The sequence below is a fragment of the Pungitius pungitius genome, chromosome 14, assembly GCF_949316345.1.
Source record: "Pungitius pungitius chromosome 14, fPunPun2.1, whole genome shotgun sequence".
Classification (NCBI taxonomy): domain Eukaryota; kingdom Metazoa; phylum Chordata; class Actinopteri; order Perciformes; family Gasterosteidae; genus Pungitius; species Pungitius pungitius.
The window spans coordinates 9,979,177-9,995,021 of NC_084913.1; the positions used below are offsets into that span (position 1 = coordinate 9,979,177).

Below are 15,845 nucleotides of genomic sequence, written 5' to 3' on the forward strand. Positions count from 1 at the left end.
GTTGAGGAGGTTGTAGCAGCCAAAAAGTAATTCAACTTGAACTATTCAGCCAGACAGGTCATGAGGAGCTGCAAAAAAGCTCAAAAAAGGTCAGAACAACATATATAGATATTATGTAGAGGCTATTCATGACATTAAAACATGCCACTTTTATCCATCATCTTGCCTTGTTCCAAATCCCATCAAATTAAAAGAAAAGAAAAACGATGACACCCTGCGTAAGGTACCTGCTTGCTGTGGGATCAACAATATCAAAGTGAAATCAAACCACCTTAATGGATTTTCAGCTCTTAAGTGTATAGGTGGGCGAGTCCTGTAATTAGGGATAATGACTAATCTGCTATATAGAGGCCGCGACAATTTCAGATTTCACTGTCTTTGTCAGGTAGCGTCAGCCATTTCACAACAAATTCCCCCCAAAACGTTCAGTGTGTGAAGAACTCTTTGGGAAAGACATTAGGATGAAAACGCCCAGCTCTCATGATGCAGAGTAAACTACATTAGAGCAGAGGTGGATTTATATTTGACTTATAATTACATTGACGCACGTACTGAACTAAGAACGCACGGGGTGTGCTTACTGTGCTTAAAATGCAAAGTGACAACCGAGGAACAATATTTATACACAATGTCACCTTCTGGAGCAGATGGTTAGCACTGCAACATAATGACTCGCCAAGAGACAAGACAAGTGTTGTTTCCTTACACTACATTTAGTTCCAGCCACGTCTGTCCCTAAATAGGTGTTGGAGCTAAACTGTCAGTTCTTTCCCACAGAATTCCCATTTTTTTTCGCCTGATGTTTGTGCATAAATACAACAACACAGGAAGTTAGCTGGTGCTTAACGTACAGTATGTCGATGACAATGCCGGGCGTGAGTGCCGTTTGTGAGGTTTGTTTTGCTAGCTGACAGCGTGTGGGCTGTTAGTCTGGCCGGAGTCAGAAGCATTGGCCATTAAACGGGAAACATTCCACATTATACTGCATAATATACACAAACAGTATCATCCTGTCTGCCCTCTGTAAAAACATCCGTCCATTAGCTCCACGCGCTTTTTGGAGGGTTGCTGGAGGCGAGCGCAACGTTGAAGTGAGTTTGTTTCTGCAACCTCCGAATGGTCAAAGAAAGGATTGTTTCTGGGCTTTTCTGTTGTTGACTCAGAAGAGTGGCTCCCTGCAGATGTTCTGAAGTTTGACACAAGACACAAGAACGTCCCGAAATAAATTGTTATGAGAAACGCACAAAGTGAAGGTTCATTCCATATAGTTTGCCCTGGGTCGGCTGGTTTCTTGTTGTGTTTACTTTAGGGGTTTTTAGGGGACCAGACTATTTGCATTATATTAAGAGACGTGCCAAAGATGGATCCTGAATGTAAAAAAGCTCACGTTGTGAGTTTGTGCAGGGCCTCACCTGGCTGGGCACTGTGGACCCAGGGAAGCTGTCTGACACAGTGTGTGTCCAGGGTATTTCTTGCCTTCAGTGTATCTTCTGAACACCCACCTGTAAGGCAAACCATAGAGTTTTAAACATGTAACCACAGGTCATTTGAATCTGTCCCTGACATTTAGACAAAACAAATCCAGAGTGCTAAAGTGTAAAAAAGCTCGGCATAAGGCTACATTTGGCTTTTGGTGGAAATACAACAGAATCACAGGGATTTAACTTTGGTGTTAGCAGTTCTAGAGTCCGGTGTTTATATGAGATGAGCTGTAAAACATTCTCTCATTTTAGCAGCTAACTCCAGCGTTCAGGATGATGCACAGTAAATGTTTGTAACGTTTGTATTCCCCTTAGCCGCCATTTGTTAAGAAGGCAGAGGCAACAAATGGTCTGAATCCTGGCTGCATTTTGTTAAATGATGTATTACATGGATGAAAGCAATGGAAATGTAATTAAAGAACACAAATCAGAAGTATTATCTTGGGGGGCTCTGAAAGAATTCACTTTTTTTTAACAACTTCATAAATATATCAGTGGTGTGTCTCCTCCTGTGTGCAAACCTCACGAGTCACATTCTTCTTAGAGTTTATCAACATCAAATTACAAAAAAAGGAAAGGCTTCCAGGTGGTCTGCAGGGCAAATGTTGCAAAGCAGAACAAGGCGTTAGTTTTTTCTGAATGAGCCAACCGTTTCCCTGCAGTGAGCCTGTTTCACTGACCCGTCAGTACCAGGGCCCAGGGGTCTGAAACACGGAAAGAGTGAGAGTCATTGTGCACACTCCAGCGCTCATAAGTCACCACCACATCAGACCTGCTAACCCGACCAATCCACATGTAAAAACCATTGCATCCTTTTAGCATAATAACTATAATGTCACTTCCCAGAGCTCTCCTGCTAAATTGCAGTACGTATAGGTTTTACTGGAATGCCAGCTTTCTGGAAGATCTTTCTAGGGCAGGCCTGATGACTATTATAGGACTCTGACCTTCTTTTTCCGACAAAGAGCTTCTGTTAATCTCTTCTATAATTCCTGCACCGAATCCCTTTTTTTCTCCCTGGATAATGCACCTACTGTAAATACCATTTTCCAAGGCTACAGGATTTGCTTCTAAGGCGCATCTCAAACCTGTAAATATATGTGTGTGTCTATGCTGACGGATTTGGAGGTGGACTGTCGTGTCTGGATGGCACGAGGTGAACTCCTCTGTCCAATGGTTCATTCAAGACTTTGAAGAGTTTTTAACTGGTGTTTTTCTCAGCTATTTACAGTTCTGTATTTCAAACAAAATCTCCAAATGGGGAGTTTTGAGGTCCTGCGGCAAAGGACGAGAGCATTACAGTCCTAATACTGGTGGAAGCTTTCTGCTGCTGTGTTTACATCTGGTCTAGTCACATTCTGGTCAGATTGCAAATGGCTCGTGGTCGAATAAAACCGCTGCTTGAATCCCATCTCATGCCAGACAGACAGGTGTCTGGAAACTAGTAGCATTTTAATGGTAGAAGCCTTCTCAAGTGGCTGTCTACTGAAGGGACAGAACATTTGATCAAACATGTTTTTCTAGATGGAAACAGGCCCCACTCAGACTGGGATGCTTCATGCATCGTATTTGGTGAGCCAAACCAGCCTTTTTTAGGAGGTTGTTACCACTTTGGTTGCTGGAGTACAACATCCAAAGCCATCTGTTTCTATTCAGAGTAATGCACCGGTTCCCTTCTCTTCTTAATGTCATATACAGCATCTTTATGTGCATCTTTATTTACAGCATCTTTGTTTTTTGTTTTCTTGGATATACTAGGCTACATGATGCTTTACATTGATCTCAGTTTTAATGGAAATGGAGGTAGGTGGGTAGCAAGGTGTATTGCTTTAAGGTGCTACAATTTTGTTTAAACTTAATACCAGTAGCAGTTTTTGGTACTTCCAAAACGTGCAAGCTGAAAAAAAAACTATAATTGGTACGGTACATTTGGCTTAAATGTCTTAACAGTTGCGTTTTTACACACAAGATCTTGTCACATTAGCATTCATGTAGAGTTGTGTTCCCTGATAATGACTAATGTAATGGTCATTTTCCCTTTTGCTCTACCAGCTCTTGAGGGAAATATCTGGTTCTTGAACTGCTGAAGGCTCCACTTTGATCTCAAGACGTTTGCTAACTTTGTTTGCTTGTGGCTTTATTCTAGCAGCCATCTGCAACAATGCAAATGAACGCTGTGAGACTGAAGCAAAACAATAAAGTAGCAGGCTATGTAAACGAAAAGAAATGAGCTCAAAGAAGGGGAAATGCAGAGCGAGGCGAGCCAGGAGGTTGTACGAAAAAAAAACACAGAATAAAACCTACTTTCGCATGATCCAAAAACACACAAAACTAGCAATGGCCACTGAAATGTATTATTTTTAATTGAATCCAGCCTTCTATACTATACTATTGTATGCCTAGAGGATTGTTTGCACTTCCTATTGTACAATCCATTTCGGCCGTGCATGTAAAAATATCGTTGATGTCTCCACCCTGTGGATGAATTGGGATACTGCATTCATCTTAAAGCCATTCCAAATTCAAAAAGATTTCACCTTAACCTCTTTTAATATCTAACTTTTCTCAGACACATTTCAGTTAAGACGTGCAATGTCTTCCAGTGAATGTCACACAATAATTCTTTGTTTCAATGAAAGGCCGCGGTCACGTACTAAGCATTCCTAAAAAAGTAAGGAATCTTAAACTACACAGTACATGATTAATATGAGATTTCACTCATGCAAAATGTTTGAAGTCAGGTATTTGATGCATTCACCGACAAATGCAAAATCTAAGATTTGGAACATGAGTTTCATGGTCTTACTCTTCTCTCAAAGCTTTTCACTTTCACCGTTACATAGCGTGGAGCCCCTCTGGTGATTGCAGAGTTTGATCTAATCTATACTGTACAAAGTGGTTAGCTTCATTGAAATTAAGCCAATTATACTCCACGCCTGCACACACGCTATACTTTCACCAGCATTATCTCACTAAAGTTTTGTGACTGTGAAACACCCCCTCCAAAATTAAAGGTCGGAAATGTGCCAAAACCTGACATTATAAGTAGGGAAGCCGTTATTGGGAGTAAAAAGCTAACCAGTGTTTCCAGTCTGCAAAGTTTGACATCAACTGAGAGCTCATGGGCTCCAACTTGTGGAAATCAAGCTTTTTCTCCTGCCTGCGAGCTGAGGAGAGCTTCTCCAGACATTAAGGCGTTCTGCTGCGATGAAATGCAGTTAACTGTCAATGACAGCAATCACTTCAGGATTAGAAAAGAGACGGAAGAGTTTGTGGACTCACACAGACTCATCGTGTCAAACAATCCCATAACAGACATCATAAAGGTATTTTCAGCTTCTGAAAGATAATCAAATCAAATGAGAGGCACATGAGTTTGATTTGAAAGGGAACAGTAAAGGGTCTGAATTCATCCAAGATTTAAAAATGAAGGTATTTTTACTTCAGTATTGCAACACACTGTGCTTTCCACAGATTTTATGGGTTTAACAAACATGCTTATTCTGGTTTACTCCTACACGATGGTTGCCATGGTTTTGTTGCTTCATTACGCAACATATAAAGCACACAAATGTTATGTTATAGAGCTGGGAGTTGGGTTGGGTGTTTAGACAATGGAAAGCTAGAGAGCTTTATTTAGGACGCTGTGATTCACTCTGCTGTCACCACAACGACGGCTGCTCTTTGATTCACTGCTGTACCCGGTCCCACGGGGTAGGGCCATATGCTGAAAGCTGACCAAACACATCATTCAGAAAATTATCCATCATAGATAGAGCTGGTGGTGCCTCAGCAGCAGGCAAAGCCAAGTGTCGATGCAAGGAGTATTCAGATCTTTTTTAAGTTAAAACTTGTTCCGTGATAAAACGTTACATGTGATTGAATTCATTATTAAAATGGATGCATCAATGTGTATGTGGCCTTTTACTCTTCAACTGGTTGAGGTGAAGCTTGGAGGCACTTTATGTACAATGAGGTAGTTCCGGCAATTGGTTCCAATTGCTGAACTGACGGTTTAAATAAATGATAAAAATCAATGCAGGAGAATCAGACATATAAGGATTTATTTCCCATAGTTCTCCTCTTTATCACCACCTGTCCCCTGCATTACTAACAAGGCAATTTACTTCTTAGCGTTTGTATGACACACCTAAATTCAGAATGAAATGTGTCATATTCAAAGTAGTCGTTTCAAACTGTAATCCCTAGCGGAGATGAGGAAAAGTTTACAGAGGTCTAGATACCATTTTTTTCCCTTTTAAAACGTGAAGTTTGCAGCTTCAACCGTTGCTGACTCAAGTGACATCACTGGAGGAAATGTATCAAACCGTAAACTGAGTTACCAGCAAGAATAAAAGACACAAATGAATTTAATTTAGGACAAATGTGAGCTTTTTTTGTTTACTTCGTGGTCAGAGAACATCCTGCATTCTTTTGAAAACCTTTTTTAAATTCATAGGGATGCTTGGTGGGTCTTGAAATACCTTCAAGCTCGGGTAGGTGTTGGTGCTCGAAACCACAAAGTGCAGAGATTTCGTGCTGCTTCTTGTCAGCTGAGAATCACTCCATTCTTCTACACTCCTTTGCAGTTTTGTCGAGAATGACTCGATGAAAGGCTTGGAATATCCTTTGTTCGATGCTTCCAAAGAGATTTCATCATTTCAAATAGAATTGTAATTATATTCTAAAGCACAGCGTACCTCTTATCTGTCTGAGCTCGGATGCAGCGTTGATTGCTATGTACAAGTTTATGATAGGTCATGGGATTTGTTTCAGCTCTAAAACACAGATTACTATAGATTCCTGCTGCAGTAGCTTTTGGTTCGCAGATTGAATGAGGCCTTTTGCAACCTTCAAGGTCAGTGGGGTTAGTGTATTTCATTCCTTTAATGTGTAGATTACTGTGAGTTCAGTCCTAGATAGCAGAGGAGGGCGTTTTTGACTCCTGCGGTCGTTATCACGGGGGCGCTGGGACATTTTTAACTCTCCGGCGTATCTGTTGTGGTCAAAGGGTGTGTTCATCTGTGGGAAGGATGGGCGCTATATGTCTAATTATGCGTCCGCCCACGTTCTCAACTTTCCCAGGGTAGAGAAACACTAACGTAATGCCGCACATGCTCTGTAATCAGTGATGTCCAACTACGCATGAGGCACGGTCTCACACATGAAGCTGGGGAAACTTTGGGGACCCTGGAATGTGGAACGCATGCCCCTCCTGTGGTTAGAGCTTTAATTATGTTTGTTCTACACAGCAGAGACCATGAAGCCACTTATGTGTTGTCATATGGATCACCTGCAGATTGCTAGAGAGCCGTCTTTTTAATCAACAAGGTAATTTATATTAAAATGTACAGGAGCAATAATCTAGACCCGCTTGTAGTGGGTTTATTGCCTTATGTGCTTTCACTCACTGTTGTGGAAGATGATATGATCTTTTTTTACTTCAGGTCCTGTTGTGAAACCAAAAACTTTACATCCTATATATTAAGGAGTTTAAATGTAGTAATAGGTGTGGAACAGTGAAGCAATACACTTCCAGATTGCCATTATTCCTCCCAAGCCCTTGGATTGCTCAGCAGGTCTGTGTGCTTCTGTTCTCAGGAATCCAAAAGGTCGATGAGATGAAAGGTGCAAGATCTGGAAATGCGACACAATGTTCCAGATTAAGAAAAACCCAGGTGGACGACCACGACTAAATCGCTTGAGCCGAGGGATTACCCTTCACCTGAAATTCCCTCACTGGAAAAGAGCAGCGTCAGCACGTTGAGACGCCAAAAAGCCTTAAACTTTTCAGCCTTTTCTTCATCTAAAATTGAGTCAAAAAATCGCACGCATGATTAAGCTAATGCAACTTAAGTTGTTTAAAAATATATATATTCACGGTTGACTTCAGGTTGTAGAAAGAAGTGCTTCCATATATACATGTATATTCGTTTATATATATTTCAAATTTACAACATCAGCCCTTCAGGCTCGGTGACACCTCCCTCTATAACATAGGATGTATATAACCCATGGCTCCGTGCAACAGGGGAAAGTGGGTGTCTCTGTGGTCTCCGTCTTCGCCCTCTGTGTCTCCTGTGGGCCAATTCAGTGACATTCTGCCAAACCCCAAGGTAGCAAGCCTTGAAAATGAGAGTGTTGCCCTGGGAGTTAAAAAAAGATATGTTTTGATCCATCCTCTTCAACTATTCATTCCCATGCTTGTTCTCCTATCTACAGAATTAGTTCTGTGGGGTAGAGTGGAAATTAAAGTTCAATCACTTAGGTTTTCTGCTACCTTACCATTATTGCCACCAAAAGGGTTGCAAATTAAGATTCTCCTTGTCTCTCTGCAACCACTTAGAGACTGAAAAATGTGTCACAAGGGACATGATGCAGTAATTTGTGGTTTACATAAATATGATAAATTATACAGAGAGAAGCTTTGTGTATTCATTTTTCCCATAGGCTTTCTTTAGTTATATCTCCGATGCAATTATTCTAATCCTGCAACAACATTTTCTTCACTTTTTTGAACTTGGTACCAACATTTGGAGTATATCTCCATGTGTTTCTATGATGTTGAAGTAAGTGAGTAAGGCTTTAAATGCTTTGCTACAAACTTGTTCTGCACATATGATGAAGGTGATACATAAATATAAAACAATTACTGCGTAAAAATGTCTTTCTCTGATACATTTTATGAAATAAAAATTATGTTAATAAGAAAATTTCAGAAAAATAACAATAGTAATAATCTACTACCTAAACATTGGATTCTTTTCTTCAAGTTGTATGGTTTCCAGGACCCTATAAGAGCATTAGGATAAATGTTAACGCAAAAAAAGTCTCATCATTATCTTTCTAGTCCAAAGAAAAAAAACTTGAGCCCAGACAGTCCACATTTTGTCTTAAATTTAGAAAAGAACTGGAATAAAATGTTCTTGTTTCCTCTCTGCGGTGGCATGGATATTTATAATAGGAGACCAATGTCTGGATAACCCACCATTCTTTCTTTCATAACTGTCCTTTTGTGCACCGTATCCACTCCCTCTCACGTGAAAAATGCAGTGACTTACCACCCTGCAGTGACCTGTAGCACCTACCGCTCATTCACTGTGAGTGTTACATTCCTATCAATGTGAGCAATGGATATCCACTTGGTATATTTTTACCTTTTGGTTGCTGATGATTGATGGTCAACATCAAAGACAAGCAAAACATGTTTGAGGCACAGCATAACTGCAAAATGTACCAAACAACATGAATGCTCCCTGAGGATGTCCTGGCTTCGGGTCGGCCCAGCGGTCACTGGTCATCAGGCACGGCCCAAAGATCAGCCAGTCACAGAGCAGCAGCCCCCACAGCCCGTCTATATAAACTGGGAGAGGCTCCTTCAAACCTCAAAATGTTAGAAGGAGGTTTTCTCTGTGCTGATACATGTCGGCTGTTCACCCAGCAGGGCTTACAATTATTTATAAGTAGATCAAATAAAATGCACATATTATCAAAATTACATGGTTAAGATAAGAAAGAGTGAAGGTGGCAATTTTTCATGCAAAGACATAAAAGACAAAAGATTAGGAATGTGGGTTTTGGGGGTTTTCTGGAATATGAGCCTGTTCATGTGATATGAGTCAGATGTTATATGTATATACACTTCAAATGAAAAATCCTACTTAGCACAGTATGAAAGATAAAATGCGCACAACTCTGAGACCTATGTGGTAACAATGAAAAGGTACCACAAAAACCTCATTAGAATAAAGAAACTGGAGAAATCTCAAAGACATAATAATTCCTAACAGCAGCTTGTGCCGAGGAGCGAACTTCACTGCTCTGACCAATCCTGCTTCAGACAGAGGTTAGGACCGCCCACCTCATTAGCATTTTAGTTCTTCATTTCTTTGTGCAAATGTGGAAATGTAGGCGAACAGAAATGTAGAAATAATATATGATACAGACCCATAAATATTTACATGAAAAAATGTAGGAAAACAGAAATGTAGAAATGAATAAATGGTATGTATTTGTTTATGACCTGTTTTATTATCAACTTTTATTAATTTATTCATACATTTATTAATTTATTTTCACATTTATTTACGCATTTAATTACACATTTATTCATTTATGTACACATTTATTTATTTATTCCTGTATTTATTTATACATTTATTTATTTATTTATACTAATTTTTTGTCCTCCATACTCCGATGTCCGATCAACTTGAAAGTTGGCACACAGGTGCTCTACAAAAAAGTCAATCATGGTATGCAAATGCGCCTAACTAGATTTTCCGCCTTTTTGAATTTTGTGAAAAACACATTTTTGGCAATTTCTCCTAAACGCTAAGTTTGAGTGTCACTAAACCTTCGGTGGATCATTATTAGTTCAATGTGCCCATGTTATATCAGAATAGTGCTGATAACTCATTGTTTTGATGAGATATGGGTTAGTTAACTTCACATGGGGTGTGGCTTAATCTTGCAGATGTTTAACTTCCAAATGACTTGGCCTGCCCTCACCAAAAATATAGCATGTGTAGACATTGAAGCTCTGAACACACCCTAATTTTTGAAGAATAGGGGGCGCTCCAAATAATGTTTTAAAATCTGCCTTTTTGGCCTGGTTTTGGCTTTTTTTCATGATTTCATGAACGATTAAACCGGATTCTTTTCAAATCCATGCAGTGTACTCTACTAGACCTTAGGCTCTAAAAATTGCATTTTGCAGGAAGAAATATTAAACCATGTGCGTAGAGAGCAATTAAAAAAAAACACCTTTTGAAAGATTTTGAAGGAAGTTGGGTCATGTATGGTATTTTGAGAGGTTGGAGCATGAATGTACATCAATGCGCAGGCTGAATAAAAAAAGTCCCTCACGTGCAACTTCTCAGTTGTTGACTTTCTATTTCCAGTTTTACGCAGGCAAATATACACAGTCTGTGGAAACCATGATGCATATATATACAGCCATGTAGGATGGGTGAATTCCTTTTGGTCATCACATTGACCACCGGTGGTTTTCATGTTAAACACCACTGTCTGATCAGTGAATAGATGCCCGTTAGTGTCTTCCCCTTTATAGCTTTTGCTGTGTACAGCGTCTCGAGGAAATGGTTCAGACATGCTGCCCTGAAAAAGGGCACAGCTTGCTTTTTTGTATCATGAAACCAGTTATTTAAACAATCTATTTTGTTTTAATTTTTTTATTTAGGTCCATGAATTACAACCTTGTGCAAAATTTGTCAAAATTAAAACAGTAAACGAGAAGAAACATCTGGTATAAGATGCAGATACCTATTCGGCTAGAAATGAACGTGACCTCCAACACTGCACAGAATCACATATTTATATTACATAAACATACAACATTTTGAATTATCCATCGGTATCTTTACGTTGAGGGAAAACCACGACAGCTTGTGTGCGTCAGCTCACCAGTGAGGTTACAGGCAAACTCTGGCTCTGCAAGGTCTTTCTGACAAACCTTACACTTCTGTCCCTTATCCAGTCTGAACTTTGTTTTTAAGGTTTGCATCTGCAGAAGGGACAGAGCAGAAATAATCATTGGAAAAATAAGAAGGAAACTAGAAATCAATGTTAATGAAATACACCCATAAAATAAAAAACTAACCCAAATGACCTTGTGTCTCGTGAGCTCCACCTGGGCCATGGCTTTTTGCAGCTGCGCCATTCGCCTCTGATGGCATGTCGCTCTGAGGGATCCAACTAAGAACTGGGAGACCAGTTGAACAGACCAGGCTTCAGGCAGGAGCTGTATGACCTTCTCTGCTGCAAGGACCCGAGGGTGGTTGTTGAGCAGATCCACGGCCGCGCTGCCGAGGTCCTCGGAGCTCAGGTATATTTGGAGCAGGGTGAGCAGCAGGGTCTGCCTGAACACAGCGTCCTTGCCCCGCCCGGCCCTGCAGCAGTAGGCCTCGGCAGCCTTGAGGTCCCCCTCCTGGTGAACAAGCACCTGCAGAGCCTGCGAGTGTCCACCGGTCCTACCCAGCAGGATGGCTTTCTCCAGCCTGAGAGCGGTCGACTCGACTCTCTCTGCAATGACAATGGTGCAGTACTATTTAGTCAAAATACTGTAATGAATTATTCATTTGTAGGGAATCCACACACCGTATACAGTGGAGACGTCATAAAATCTGGATTCCCATAGAAGCTGCTGCAACTTCCCCCTGGTCTCCCGCGAATCGGATTCCTCTTCATCTCGCAGCGACTGAGTAACATACGCCAGGGCCAGGCGGTTATGATGGCGCTCATCCTGGGTTCAGATTAAACTGTTAATGTCTCGGTGCATTCAATCAAAGAGTCGGGGATATTAGATTAGGTAGCTGCTGCTGTGCCCACCTCACTGTTCAAATCATAGATTAAGAACTCAAGATGATAAAGCATCGCCAGTGGGTACTTCTCCAGGAGAGCAAGGACATCTTGTGTCTCAAATTGAACATCTGGTGGACGCTTGTTGAAAATCTGCACAGCAATCTTTTTAAAATAAAGAACAACTGTTACTGTGTCATTTTTTGCATCTAGATTTGGATTGTTCAACTCAACCTTCTGCAGTTGAGAGTATGAAGTAGGAAAAACGCACCTCCTGGTTTCTTTGAAGAGTCCATTCTGCAAATTTCCACACAACATCTGTGTCTTGCAGTTGGCTGAGAGTCTGCACTATGTGGCCATACACATCTGAGCAGAACGGGTCTTCGTGGAGGCCATCTTCAATTTTCACCCAAGTCTGGAAGAATATAAAAGACTAAAAATAACATTTTTAAACATCTACTTTCTAATACATATGTTGTTTTTGGGGAATTGATACCTTAATTGCATCAATGTAATTTCCATGGCTTTGATAGAGGGAACCTATGGCAAAATATCTGTAAATAAAGACAGATCACACAGGAAATTGTCCATCAGAATTTGAGACCATTTTGAATACATGACTTTTCTTTTAGGATTAACTTGCAATTTTACATATTTGCGATTACATATGAGTTACTCAACAAATGATAATGTACTTAAACCTTCTGTGTTGCTCCAAAACAGGAACGCAGTAGTCCAGACTGCACAAGTTGGGAAATGCTACAAGCTGCTGCAGATTTTGAGTGTCTCCCAGTTCTACGTACAGCCTCAGGAGGGCGTAGTCCACCTCCTTACTGCACTTTAGGCCTTGCTCCGTCCCCCTGACTGCTCTGAGAAAATCTCCCAGGAAGGCCAGGTAATGATGAAATGTGTTCCTGTTGTCTCGGCAGAGCACCTGGATATGCCTGCCCTTGTTCAAATGATCGAGCTGGGATTGAAATTCCTCGCTGTGACACAACAAGTCAGGGTAGAGGCGCATGATTTCCCTCGGGTCCAGCTCACCTGTACTGTTAAAATGGGTAACGATCATTGATTTGTTTTAGAATTAAGTGTGGAATTCAGCATAAAACTCCCACAGTTCACAAAATGAAACGTAGCATGCTGAATTGAATGGGCTTTTTACTCTCACATGAATAGATCTCTGGCCTTAGAAAAATCCTTTTGGTAAAAATGGACAAATCCAGCGAGGCAAGTGATGGCCTTCTGTAGCTCCTGCCATTAAAACAGAACAGAATATGAACACATTCAAAGCACCAATGTGTGAGGCTGACTCTATGAGGCAGAGGACTCTGTGACTACCCTCAAATCTCCAGGGTGATGTGGCACACTTTAAGAAAATTAAAAAACAAGAAATAAGAAAAAAAAAGGAGGGACTCATCTGCGTTTAGGTTCTAACACCCTCACCTTTGACCTGTAACCCAAGATATGGCGCAGATTACACTAAATCTCAGACACCATCTGCTGTCCTCGTTGAATTCATCCAACTGGAATACACCTACAGGAACAGCTTGCAACAATGTCGTGCATCCACGCCTCGACAGCCTGCTTCATCTGTTCTATGCTGTTTTTTTCTGTTTAAAGGCTTCTCAGCCGAAATGTGTAAAACTGCAATTATTTAAAAAGGAGAAAGTATTTTTTCAGATGCATTTCTCACAGCTGCCTTATGAAATATCTCAATAAGTACTAGATATAGTTGGTGCAGACATTAACAAATGTTGTAAATGTAAATGTTGACTTTCTCTTGGACCACCAGCTTAGGCACTCTAACATCCAGGACCTCACAGGCCGACTGCCGTGGTTGCTGGCGTTTACGTCTCTTTGGTAATCCCATGACTTTTCTTTAAGCACCACATCCAAGTCAAGATTTCTGGTGGAATGTTTTTTCATCCGCATTTTAGCATTGTCCTTTTAAGAATATTAGTCCCATGAACTGTAAATAACAAGTCCAGTGCAGTACGGAGCGGCCCCTCTGTTTTTTTGGAGCTGGAGGTTGCCATCTGCTTATCATGCTGACATTTACGTCATTCTCAACACACTAGTACTACTAGAACCAGTATAGCACGTGTATTTTTCAGAATTTTCACATTTTTCTGGCACAATAATTCCCAAGGGGTAAAAGAGCCGTTTTTAAAAAGGAATTAGTTAATTTAATAAAATAGGCAGATACTGCAGAAGAAATACAATGAATGTTTCTGTCAGCTATCCTCAGGAATTGTTTTGTAACCCTTGAGAATAAGAATGTTAAAAACGTAGATTTCAATGGAGAGTTTTTTTACCTTGAATGAGTCAAGTGGAAGTTGATCCTGAACTGCATCCAACAGCAATAAGGCCTCCTCAAACCTCTCATGCATTACAAGTGTCTGGATCTGCTCTTCTGGTGGCACCAGGCGCAGGCTGAAAATGTCTCTCTCTGTGAACACTAACACGCCATCTGAGGGGAGATTTGTTTTGGGTTCTCAGAAGCACTGTTTTATCGAGTGAGAACAGTAGGTGAAATGATGATAGGCCGAGTCAGAGCAAACTGAGGCAGACACACACATGTTGACTGCTTCACCTGATGTGCAGAGGAGACCCTTCGCTCCGCTGAGACTCACGGTCTGTTTGCACTGCTGATCCACAGCGCTGTAGACAGACAGCACTCGGGGCTGCAGGGTTAGGATGTAAGGGAAACACACTCCGGCTGCCAGCACCTCCTGAGGCCACTGCAGGGGAGGGCGCTGGCACATCCCTGTCTTCATCACAAACACGCCTAAGGGAGGAGGATGGAGTAATGATATATCGGAAAAACAAATGTCCTCTGGCAACAAGGTAATATGGGGGAGGGATATGAGATCATTAGCTGTATCAGGGAGCATATTGTGTAACATGAGGATGTCGGTGCTGGATAATCTGTAGAACAACATGTATAATTTAGGCAGTTCTTACCCAAAGATTCAGGCCCGTTTAGGAGAAATTCCCCTCGTCCCATTGAGGTTACAATGACACGCTGCCTGCTGTGATTGTGAGGAAAAAGCTCATCACTGCCTCCAGTCCGAAGATCACAGAGCAGATACCTGTCGCTGGTACCTACACACACACAGCCACCGTCCACTGCCAAGGCCACGGGGTCCTGGAGCAGAGGGACTTCTTTGACAACGTCCCACCTATCCACTCCCACCACATGGATCCGGATCACTTTCCTGCGACTGGAGGAAGTCACCATCTCCACACATTCTGCTTGTGCTGCGAGCAATGAGTTGCACACCTCAAATAAATTCACATGCTGGATCTTCTTGAGAGCGGGAACAGGCTCTAAGGAGAACATGTTGAGGGCGGCGACGCTCCGGTCCCACAGGATCAGCAGATGGTTGAAAAGTGGGACCACCCTCAGGTGAGCTACAGGGTGGCTTGAGCCTAGTTTTCTCACCCTACACTCTCTGATTTTGCTCTGGTCTCCGTCTGTGCCACTGGGAAGGATGAGATGCAGGACTGTTGCATCTTTGGTCCCTAAATACACATTTTGGTCATAGCGCTCAACGCACTGGATGCTGGACTTGTCCTTTTCTTTTGAGGTCGATTGCTTTTCATAGACGTGTGTGTGTGTAAATGCTTTAAAAGCCATTGCAGATTTTTAAGGATGTTCAAATACAAAAAGTTAAATGTGATTCAAATAAAGCTCCAGATCTTTTTGTCAAATGAGACGTCCCTACCTCTCGGCTGTTCTTCTTTCCTCTCTGATTCCTTTACAAGTTTATGAAGTGTAAAGTAGTTTCACCTCCCCATGTGACCATTTCCTGTCTGTAAATCTGCGTCAGCATTTTTTCACAACTCATCCTGTCATGTGAGGACACTTACACAACTCACACAGTGGCCTCAAACCAAGTATACTAATGCAGTTAATGATATTAAATGTAAAGTGTCAGCATTTATAGTAGCTTGAATTGAGTTAGTGGTTAATGGACAAGTAGAAGAGAAAGTTATTTGCAGCATGAAGGCATATGGCGTATGGTCACTCAGTTTGTTGTC

At 41.3% G+C, this 15,845-nt stretch overlaps 1 protein-coding gene across 2 annotated transcripts; it reads right to left on the reverse strand.

The window, feature by feature from the left end:
• Nucleotides 1–9,645: 9,645 nt before the first annotated feature.
• si:ch211-266g18.9 (transforming growth factor-beta receptor-associated protein 1) lies at nt 9,646–15,607 on the reverse strand. 2 transcript variants are annotated; one of them, XM_037487477.2, is made up of 11 exons: nt 14,766–15,607; nt 14,395–14,589; nt 14,117–14,271; nt 12,970–13,052; nt 12,503–12,847; nt 12,298–12,355; nt 12,073–12,216; nt 11,832–11,966; nt 11,601–11,745; nt 11,113–11,525; nt 9,646–11,007 (listed from the first exon to the last, which is right to left on the reverse strand). In XM_037487477.2, the coding sequence occupies exons 1-11, from the start codon at nt 15,439–15,441 to the stop codon at nt 10,864–10,866; spliced, it is 2,493 nt and encodes an 830-aa protein (XP_037343374.2). In that variant the 5' UTR covers nt 15,442–15,607; the 3' UTR covers nt 9,646–10,863. The 2 variants fall into 2 exon arrangements, with proteins under 2 accessions (XP_037343374.2, XP_037343373.2); XM_037487476.2 differs by having other exon boundaries at nt 11,104–11,525.
• Nucleotides 15,608–15,845: the final 238 nt, after the last annotated feature.

Bases quoted from the DNA above. Each gene is read 5' to 3' on its own strand.
- si:ch211-266g18.9 (XM_037487476.2), bottom strand. From the start codon at position 15,441: ATGGCTTTTAAAGCATTTACACACACACACGTCTATGAAAAGCAATCG. The intron at 12,217-12,297 runs GTATCAATTCCC...ATATTCTTCCAG, and splicing joins ATTACATTGATGCAATTAAG to ACTTGGGTGAAAATTGAAGA. The intron at 11,008-11,103 runs GTTAGTTTTTTA...TCCCTTCTGCAG, and splicing joins CGAGACACAAGGTCATTTGG to ATGCAAACCTTAAAAACAAA.